Source organism: Xiphophorus maculatus, chromosome 12 (assembly GCF_002775205.1).
Source record: "Xiphophorus maculatus strain JP 163 A chromosome 12, X_maculatus-5.0-male, whole genome shotgun sequence".
Classification (NCBI taxonomy): domain Eukaryota; kingdom Metazoa; phylum Chordata; class Actinopteri; order Cyprinodontiformes; family Poeciliidae; genus Xiphophorus; species Xiphophorus maculatus.
In genome coordinates, this window is record NC_036454.1 from 17,038,935 (window position 1) to 17,050,289 (window position 11,355).

The 11,355-nt window shown below is 38.7% G+C and overlaps 1 protein-coding gene across 1 annotated transcript; it reads right to left on the bottom strand.

The window, feature by feature from the left end:
* Positions 1–1,919: 1,919 nt before the first annotated feature.
* LOC102219872 (hydroxycarboxylic acid receptor 2-like) lies at positions 1,920–3,470 on the bottom strand. Its single transcript, XM_005795084.2, has one exon. The coding sequence runs from the start codon at positions 3,463–3,465 to the stop codon at positions 2,512–2,514; it is 954 nt and encodes a 317-aa protein (XP_005795141.1). The 5' UTR covers positions 3,466–3,470; the 3' UTR covers positions 1,920–2,511.
* Positions 3,471–11,355: the final 7,885 nt, after the last annotated feature.

Here is an 11,355-nt window from a genome sequence, read left to right on the forward strand (position 1 = left end):
CATCCTTAAATTTGTTGGTTGAGTAATTCTTTAAGAGGGAAAATGAGCAGTGCAACTCTTTTTATTTACCTTTCGGCTTATTTATGTTAAAGCTGGTCATTTCACCCCTTCAGTAAGTATTGACCAGAAACTAGAGGCCTTTGGAATAACAGATGAATCTTCACCAATTGAGCCGTCAGACATTTTTATAATTTTCCACAACCATGTGGGAAAGTCTCCCCATCTTTTCTGAGTAGGCTGCTACTCAAAGGGAAAACGGAGAGGCGAAGGTTCCACCCCAGTAGCTTATTGTCTTTGAATCTCACCGTGGTCAATGATATAAACAATCCCACCCATTTGGCAGGAGACTTCAGTCTCTGTCGGCCAGGGGTCACACACTGGAAGTGTGTTTCACTACCTCAGTCCCGTCTATTTCTCCCGAGGATGGGAAACATTGGCACAACGTCTTTTGAGTCAGAGCTCCGCTCTCTGTGAAGCAAACGCTGTGCAGAGCTTTATCTCTGTCTGTGGCTGATGCAGCTGTTAACAAAAAGAGAGATTTTGATGAAATCTCTGGAAATCAGATTACAAAACAGAACAGGAGATGGATAGCAAGGCTGATGGAGCACAAAAGCTTTCTTTTTTTTTTTTTAAGGGACCGCTTGAGAAGTCTCACTGTTTGCATGTTGTTGAATTTTCGAGCTTTGACAAAACATTGACGCGTCTTTAGCTTCTGGAAGTTTATAATGCATAAGCACTGAATAGTGTCTTTGTGGATTGGAGATTTAAATCTTATACTTCTCTTTAGAATCTGCAACATGCTTTTTTCTCCTTTACATGAACTGATCCGTATACAATAAAGAAAGCGACACACTTCAGGCACGGACTGATGCAGTGAATTCAGAACAATGAGCAAATAAAAATCCGGTGGGGTAGGTTAGGACGGGGGGGGGGGGGGGGGGGAGACAGACAGGTTAGTCGCTGGACAAATCGCTCTAGTGTTTGTAGAAGGCCTGAAGGTCTTACTGCTTTGGGTTTCACAACAATCTGAAGCGGGGTAGGAGGAAGATCTGTCCTTATATTTCAGCAGCTGGAGATCAGGGCGATGATGATCAGGTGGTCACAGCTCAGCAGCAGCTGTGACAGACAGTTAGCTGGCCAGACCTCAAAGGAAACCAGACATCTACAGTATATCAGCCATGAAGGGTTTGCTAGGTACATCTTTATTTACAAACTTTGTTTTACAGAGCCTGTATTTTGAAATAATAATTTTTTGCAATACAGCTAAATTTGTTCTCCAATGCCTGGAATGTTATAAATAGTGATGGGGGGGAAATATGTAGTTTTCATATGCAAAACATGCAGGAAGCTCAGATGTATCAACATTTACATACAGCATACAGTCAAACTAAATAATATGTGAGATTCATGCATTTTAAGACCTTTGTAATTTATTAAAGTATTCACTGAAAAAGTAGACAAGTGACCCAGAAGAATCTGGTGCTATAAAAAAAATACATTAGTTGGGATACACAAGTAAAAATAGACTGACTGAAAAAATGTTAATCTAATTAAAAATGGGTGATTTGATCTCTCACCAAATGTTGAACAATATTTTTAAAGACGAGCTCCATTGCTCCTAATCAGCTTGTCATTTTGTGACTGAGGAACATTGTTACTGTAGAAATACATGAAGCTAGAAAAGTTTAATATTGGAAAGTGTGGAGCTTTCACATTGACATCTACTTAATGACTATCACCAAATACGTCAAAGTGAAGAGATGCCTGTGGTTAATATTTAGCTTTCTGCATTGATTTGAAATTACTCAGAAACATATTTAAAGTCTTTCTGAAAGTTGACATGGAGGATTTTTTGCATTTGTGTTCACAAAGAGACTCATCATTTAAAAATTGTCAAGTAAGCTTTATTTATTGCACATTTGATGACTGGTACAAGACAAGCTAAATTCTGAAATACAATCCATACTATCATCCATCCACCAAAGTATTTAAACTAATCTATGGTTCAGCAAACTTAAAGATGACACATAATTTGGTTGCAAAAACCCTACAAGAAACAGACCGTTTTAATGAAACCAAACCTTTTGATGCAATGTCCTGTAGGTACTTGTACTACTTATTCAGTGTAGTTCTTTAAGTAGTCACAGTTGTTTGGTTTTAGACAGCAAATGTCACACATTTGATGACATATGTACAAAAATATCAGATTACCTTAATTTGCATTCAATGCCTGTTCATTGACAACGTTTGTTTCCATATAAGGTCATGAGAAGAAAAAACAATCATTAAAGTGATGTTCACCAGAAAAGTGAACAAAAAGTGCAAAACTTTCACATAAAATGCACAACAAAAGAAATTATATAAAAAATTGCATTCATGGTGATACATAGACATGCTTGTGCAAGAAAAGTACAGTTAACGCATTTTCAACGGCTATAAGGGAAGTGAGAACAGCATCATCTTGCTCAAACTTGATGCGGTTTAATCAGATGTTAACTCTGAGTTTGCGGATCACAGCTGGCTGTGCGACTGGGACGCCGTCTCACGTGTTCTCTTTTCCGTGCTCTCACAAGTCTCTGACTGAGGCAGATGCAGCGTTCTCCTGCAGATGTTCTTGAAGGCCGGGCTGGAGAAGTAGTAGACCACGGGGTCCAGCACGCTGTTGAGATAAGTCAAACTGATGGTGATGTAGAACACGGTGGTGAGCTGCTCCACGTCGTCACAGACGAATCCTGGGAGCATCTTGATCCACATGGTCAGCAGAGTGATGTTGCTGGGGAGGAAGCAGACGATGAAGAGCACCACCACCACCACGATGAAGTACAGAGCCTTTTTGAACTTGGTCTGGTTGGTCAGCTGTCTCCTCCTTAGGTGGCTGATGATTTGGAAGGTGCAGTAGAGGATCACCAGCAGAGGCATGTAGAAAGAGAAGAGAAATGTGAATTTGTGCCAGGACAGGTTTCTTCTGGAGGTCGTGTCCACCATGAAGCTTTCGCAGTAGGTTGTGTTGATGTGATGCAGAAAGAAGACATGGGCGGTCATTGTAATGGGGACCAGCCACAGCACCAGAGCGCCCAACATGGCCTTGCCCACGCTCAGGGAGTTAACGGGATGGTGGGGATGCACCACACGCATGTACCTGTCCAGGGCGATGACCATCAGGAAGAAAGTGCTCCCGCTGCGGTTCATCGCCAGCATGAAGAGGCAGACGTTACAGATCGTCTCACCGAAAATCCAGCGGATCCCTGACAGGTAGTAGCTGGCTCGGAGGGGCAGAGCCATGATGAGCATGAAGTCAGCCACTGCCAGGTTGAAGAGTAGCACCGTGCTGCTTTTCCAGGGCCTCAAGTGGAAGCAGAAGATGAAAAGAGCAAAACCGTTTCCAGCGAGACCCAGAACAAACTCTGTGACCAGCAGCGGAGGGAGCACTCTGATCAGCACGGGTCCACTGAAGTTGCACAGCATGTCGGCGTTTGGCGTTGCTTTGATGCCTGCAGATGAGAGAATGAGCCCCAGAAAGGCCGTCCTCCCTTAAAAGGGAAACCTCAACGCAGAAAAAAAAAAGTGCTAGTTGTGTGGCTTGAGTTTTCCAGGAAGCCACAAAGTTCTTCTTTTGTTTACTTTTAATTCAGATTTTTTCAAAGATTTTCTCATCGTTTAGAAAGTTGCACACATGTTCTTTTCAGTACATAGCCATCTGCTTACATGCAAGATGCATTTTATTCACCATCATGTTTCAGGTGATTGCAACCACAGTCAAGCTGAGTCAAATCTATTGACCAAACTGAAGTAAAAGCTTCTAAACTGAATGGAAATACCTCGAAGCAATACTTCAACTATATTTCATAGAGAATAAACACCTATTACTCAGTGGCAGCACTTCTCCTTTCAGCAGCGGCTATTAATTTCCCTTCTGAGAAACCAGAGTTGAGACACGATGAACACAAAGTCCCACACATGTAAAAGTCAAGTCTAACAGGTTTATTGTTGCACGACTGAGAAACGGATCTCCTTAAAAAGAAACATTTGTATGAAGAATAAACCCTCCCCTCAGTTTGAAATAACAAAAGCTGACTTTGATTACAAACCAGCATATCCCCAAAGCAACATGCTACAGCACGTTGGAAAAGTGTCCATATCTCTTGGATCATTACACATTACATCCACCAATTTTAATGCATTTTATTTGGATTTTACGTAGACCAAAATAATTCATATAACAGTTTTTCACAAAGCAATGTTTGTAAAGTGTGGTGAACATTCAGCTCCTTTTGCACCCATGTATGAACAACCAACAGCCTTCAGGAGTCACCTCATCAGTAAATGGTGTCCACTGGCATCCATTTGATCTCACTTTAAATACAGAGGGGTTTGTTTGAGAACAAACGGCATCATGAAGGAACACAGCAGACGGGGTTAAAGAAGGGTTACATTACGAAAGAGGAGAGTATTCCCCAGAGAATAATTAGAGGCACGTGGTAACTCTGGAGGAGCTGCAGAGATCCACAGATGGACAACTATTTGCCATGCATGCTGCAAATTTTACCCGTATGGAAATTATGAACGGTAAAAGAAGTCTGCTGCAGGTCTAGTAGGGGATGTAACAAACATGTGGAAGAAGGTGAGCCACACCCAACCTGAACTCATCATCCATGGTAACGGCAGCATCATGTCGAGGGAATGCTTTCCTACAACACGAAAGTTGGGCAGCCTAATCAAAGTCCAGACTTATTTCCAATTAAGAATCTGAGGCAAGAATTTAAAGTTGATCTTCTAAGATGCTCTTCATCTGATCTGGCTTACCTTAAGCTATTTTTACAAACTTGGTCCAGAGATACTCTGCCTTCAGCATGGTTATTACAAAAACGCTTCTCCATTAAGCCTTTAACTACATTCTTAGGAGCACTGCACTGAGAAGCAGTTTGTATGTTGATCTCAGCATACAATGCTGTGTTCATCATGTCTCAGAAATTCACTGTTCAGCTCTTCACATTGTTGGCCTCTTTGTAAAATTCCAGTGGAATACATTGAAGTTTGTGTTTTAGGTTAGTTAGGGGTCAGCTTACAGAGTGTTGTGGAAAAAACTATTACCAAACACTGTACAGGTAAAATCACTCAATCAGGTTTATTTATGACTTGTGCACAACTCAGAGAGCTCGTAGGACAATCGATAATGAAGCAAAACTGGATGAAAAACTCTGCCAGGCAGAAACAACACATGAGTTTTATACCAAGGATAAAGGTCCCAAAACGGGGCGAGACAGACTGGTTCTAATGCAGCTGTGGAAAACAACTCCCAACCGTCTACATGTAACCCAAATAGTTATATTTTGGTAGGACTTTACAGGAACTTAAAATACACATATAGCAATACAACTAGCAGATGTGACCTTATTGTAATTTTCCACTTCAAGAGCCTTGTAATCAAATATTATTTTTACATCACAAACAACACAGTGTATGTTTTCTGACTGGAAATGGTTAAATATAAATTTCTACCGACCCACAGGAGAGTTTTACTGCTGTCAGTCTTTTCTCTACATAAAACCAGGAAGGTTTGACATTATTCTTACTAAGAACTGTAGTATGTGAAGAAGAGAAGTGATATTGGTAGGTTGTGTCCAGACTTCTACATCCTCAACAATGTTTCGGTTTTATTCAGAGTATGAAGTGAAGTATGACGGGAATTTCTCATGGTGTGTTAGAAATGTGCATTTGCCCTCGTGGTCTTTATTTGCAGATGCATGTGGCAAGCAAAACCAAAGTGTGAAACCTAAGGTGTGATGATGAGCATTTGGCTGATTGGTTTCAATTATAGCCTAGAACAAAGGAACATTAGAGTGTGTGATACTTTCTTTATTGATCTGGTTTCCAGTTAGCAACCATTGTCACCAAAAGTTAATTCCTTTCATCTGAGAGGGAGAGTTTGGACAAAACTAAATGATCCAGTACTAAACATGCATCAGGATGACATTAAGCTTCTGGAAATGAAACTTCTACCAGCTTTGTAAAAAAGACAGGTTAAAATATCCAACCAGGATTGTGTTGAATTTAAATCTCTTGATAGTTACAGAAAGTGTTTGGTGTACGTTGAACTACAGTCAATAAACAGCTGAATGTGTGTTTGAGTATTTTCTGATCAGAGGGAAATAGGAAATGAAAATTAATAGTTTTTTCCATGATGGCTGTCTGTAACTTTTCCCACACTGAGCTGTATGTTCATGGGTCGGGTGTATCCCTTTCTAAACATTCACCAACCTCTCAGTGGTAATTATCAACCAGCTCATTTAATTCTTGTCATCAACAAAGCTAAAATAACTGGAGCAGATATTGGAAGAAAAACAAAACCACCAAGACACAGGTGTTTTGATCTGATACATCTACCAAGAATTGCATTAAAACATGCAAATAAAAACATTTTAAAAACATAAATTAGAGCTCCACCACCACAACTTTACTTTCTAAACACCCAGAAGCATTCATGGTCAATAAAGGGGATTTCAACCGTTCTTCACTGAACACTTTCCTGTTGCCAAACGTTCATCAGCATGTCGAGTCGACTGGCCCAGCAAAGATAATAAAACACTTGATCTTCTGTATAATAATGTCAGTGCCACTGCTTTATGTATATACATTGGTGGTTAACACTACTTTACTATATAAAAATTAGCATTTTATTTTGTATTTCACTGTTTTCTGTATGCCATGCTGCTGCCGCTCAACATTTCCCCAATTCTGGGATAAGTAAAGAACATTCTATCTAATTCATAAACCTAAAAATGTCTTTAAAAAAATTAATGGACATTAATTTATTCATTTTATCTTGCAGTCAAGATTTTTGCAAGAGCCATTCCTCTTCTCACAGTCTAGTTACAGACCTCAGTATGTTTCATTGAGACCAATACAAAGTAGAGATGCAAGAATCTGCAAATTGTTGCATGGATGTGCATTCAGCCCTTTTATTCTGATGCCTCCAAATAAAATTACTGCGTCCAATCATCTTCAATATTCATATAATTAATAGAGTACCCCAGTGTCTAATGATCTGAAACACTGATCACTAGATCAGTGTGCATTTAAACTATTCTGCAAAGTTGAAATGCACAACAGGAAACCTACCAGGAAATTACCGCCCACCTGCACAGCCGATAAGACAAGCAGGAAACCGATCAGAACGGAAAGAGGAGAATCTGTTACCTATTATTTATGCATTCCACAAAGCTAATTATTGAAAAAGTTTTTCTTAAAAATAGACGTGGAAGAAGAGACACTGATCAGTTGAGATAATACAAAATACAGTTTATGTTGAAAACTTAACAGCAATAACACCAAAGCCCCACTATGCAAGAAATCTCATATCTAATTTGGGTATGAAAGCATCATTCAAAGATATTTGAATATCTCAATTTCTCTGAGTCAATCAATCTTGTTTAAAAATGTAACCAAAGTTTCAATGGAAAGTTAATCCACAAATAACGTTGAACAAAATTTCCCACTTCTCTCAGTCAAAAACCTTTTTGGCATGAAGACTCAGAGGAACAATCTGATTTATGTTTTTATTTATGTGATCCATTATATTTAGTGTTTGAATATTGCCTTGCGATTTGTCTTTGCTTAATAAAGCAGATCCGATTGAATCGAGTTAAGGGTGAGAATATTTAAAATCCTTTCGGCAGACCTCCACCCATAAATAGGGTGACGTCGCATCGGTCACCGTTCAGAAACACTCACCTCTTCCTCAGCAGGGAGTGTGGTCTGGTGAGACACTCCCTCATGCTAATTAGAGAACCAGAGTTACATTCACAACATTAACTTCTCTTTTATAGTGTTTGTTTTGTGTCTCACTATGGGGATAAATACTGATTCCCAGATTGGCAGACATGCCAGTTAAAATGACAAATGTTCCCAGTGGCCAATCTGTCAGCGGTTGCACTACGAAAGCTGGCACTTAACAGGGCAGAATTATGTAAAGTTGAAATTTTGTTTTAGCTTTATTTCATGGTATAATGTCATTCCTGGAGTTTAATTCTTTCATGCAACTCCCTCACTCGGCTCCTGCAGACTAGCGGCAGCAGCAATTAGCAAACACATGGTGGAACTTCATGTGTTTGTATGCTGAGATCAACATACAAACTGCTTCTCGGTGCAGCGCTCCCAAGAATGTAGTTAAAGGCTTAATGGAGAAGCGTTTTTGTAATAACCATGCTGAAGATGGAGGAATTTCTTAAAGAGACAGATGCCAATTTCAAGGCATTAAATTGTGAAGTCATGTTTTGATGTAAACAGTATATTTATGACAACTGAAGGTAACATAGTAATTTAAATATGCTATAAAATACTACATGTCTGCTTCTGAACACACCCTACACCAAATAAAACGACACACACAGATTTGTTTTCCACACCGTCTCGCATTAAATCAAACCAAACTTCTCTTGATTTTGGTCATGGGAAACTGTGGTCAGTTGGAAATGGCAAAATTATTTATATTTGCTAAAAAATTTAAGGCCAAATGTTTTGTGTTTCCTTCCTCAAGCTTCTCACAGTAGTTTGCTGGACTTCAGGTCCGTTCCTCCTGACAGAACTGGTGCAGCTCAGTCGCACACACCTTTTCACAACTTCTCCAAACGACGGAGATCAGGGCTAAACATCAACAAAACATTGACTGGGTTGTTCTGCAGCAGTGGAGGGAGAACTCTGATCAGCACCGGTCCACTGAAGTTGCACAGCATGTTGGTGTTTGGTGTTGCTTTGATGCCTGCAGATGAGATAATGAGCTCCAGAAATGCAATCTGCACTTCACAAGGAAGACCAACATAGAAAAAAGTGCTAAATGTGCGGTTTGAGATTTTCAGGAAGCCATGAGGTTCTTCTTTTTATTTACATTTAAATCAGAATTTTAATATAAACTAGCTAAGACCTTTTTCGTTAAGATTTTTTAAGGCCTTTATTCAACAGCAGCTTGACAGGAAGGAGGTCAGAGAGAGAAGGAGACGACATGCAGTGAATGTCCCCGGGCCGGGAACCGAATCAGGGAACACTGTGTGGAAGACTGTAGGCTCTGTTTATGTTGGAAACAAAACCTGTAGACGTCACATGTTTCTGGATTTACATTATGTCCTCAGGATAATTATGAAAAGTGATAATCAATAACATGATTTATTAAATTGTCTCATAGTGTTGCAATGTATAATCAAAGGCTAACACTGTTGCACACAAAGTGATTGGTCTGCTGTTAAACGTTTTGAACGTTCATAATGTAAATTACTTTCTGATGCACTTTAAGACAGGAAATAAAAAAGTTATATGCAACTGTAACTCACCATGATTTTAATTTTAGTTGATAGTTTACACATTGAATTGTTTGCGTGTTTAACTGATTACTGCATCATTTGTATAAATATTAATTTTCTTTTTTGAATGTAGTTTTAATTGAAATTATACACATATAAATATTTGTTATTGTTTCTAGGATTCAGTATCCAACACGATTCAGTCTTTTCTGCAAGTTCATTTCAAAGTTGGGCTATCTAAAAACACGTCTAAATACAAAGAGAGCCGTGATTTGATACACTACGTGAATTTAATGATTTGATTTGGGCTTCAGTATCTTAATCTATGACACAAATAAGCACAGCTTCCTAACAACGTAACAAAAACAGCAAATTAATGAAGATCCTTTGATTGAATGACATCCGATCCCTGTGAGCAGCCAGAAACCTGCTGACTGAACCAGATCGGAGACTGGAGAATCTCAGGAGACGTGTAATTGCTCAGCATTTCATTATGGCACTCGGCAGAGTCTTTGTCATTGAATTTGTCCAATCTTAATTAAAACGTTGCTTCCGTTTGTGGCTTGCAGCACGAGATCAGTGTAGAGGTAGATTAAAGCATGTTTTACTGCCTGCTGGTGGAGATAAATTAAAAGCTTTATGCGTTCAGATGATCTGAGGGTCAGATTTCTAAAGGCTGCCACAGAAGTATCTACTGCCACCTAGTGGACAAAGCTTAAAAATGCAGATTTTTCTAAAGTAACTTCTGAGGGTCAAACAAAAGGAGAAAGCATTTGAAATCATTTTAACCTTTGTAATCAATTTATTTGTTAAACAAATTTGTACTGAGCAACTCTCTTAAGCGTTGTGATAGAAATATTGTCTATCTACGAGGTTTTCCTTTGTTTTATAAATCTCATCATTAATGCAACCTGAACAATATTAATAAAACTTAAGAATTTTCAGCCAATCAATGCCTATTTCAGCAATTTAACTTTTATTTAATCATTTGTATTTTAGTTATTTCCATAGCAAACACATTTATTTTCTGAAATATTTCCCTACTTGGCAATTCTAATAATTACCTCACTTTTGTTATTCCATTATTTAGAGAAGAGTTGACAAAAGAGCTTAGATTTGATGCCATTTGTTTAATCCAAGTTATACAAATGTAAAAAACTGGCAGCAAAACTAAAACTGAATCATTTTTAGAATTTGGCCAAAATCATTAAATAGTCTTTGAAAAATGTATATATATTTTTTTTCCTCCATCGCAAATATGTACATTGGCAGATTTTTAGTAAATGAAAAAATATTTTCACCTAGTGGACGGCAGACAAGCATACCACTTTGAAAGAATTTCAACACTAAGAAAGAGAATAAAAAGAATTGAATCTAAGAAATAGTATCAAATTGTAATGGGGATCAACTTAGAAACAAGACGGATTGATTTATTAAGTTTAAAGGGACATTGAAAGCACAAACATATTACATTTGATTCAAAATGAAGTAAGGGACTTTTAAAATATCTAAGAACTTAACACAACTGCATCAAAAAACTTGAATAAAAAAGTGAAAAGAGGTAAATTTTCCACCTTTCTACAGTTCACTTTACGAAAAGCCGTCCTTGCGTGACTTCATCCACCCAGCGTAACGTCAGCCACATACTTTGAATGAATCATGCATTTCTTTGAGCCGCTCATCCATGAATGTTACTGCTTCTGCCTCACCGGATTGGATTCTGCTTTGTAATGTTTGCGTAGAGTTCAGACAGGGGCGGAAAAATCTGAATGAGCCGGTTTGGCCTGCAGGACAGACAACATGTTCCTGTCATGTCCACCTCCTGTTGTCCCACCAGCCATTGTGTTTCCTTCACCTGCATACCTGTGAACAAAAACATCACGGTTGAAACTCCACCCAGCCCCCAAAAAAAACTAAACAAGAAATTCCAGTCGGACAAACTTGTAAGCAATATTTTTCATGTACACCAATGTACATGAAAAGTACAGTTTTGCTTGTGTTGTCTCCAAACTCTGCAGACAGTAAAAAGTCGATCAAAGATCAGTACGCATAGTCAACTTTT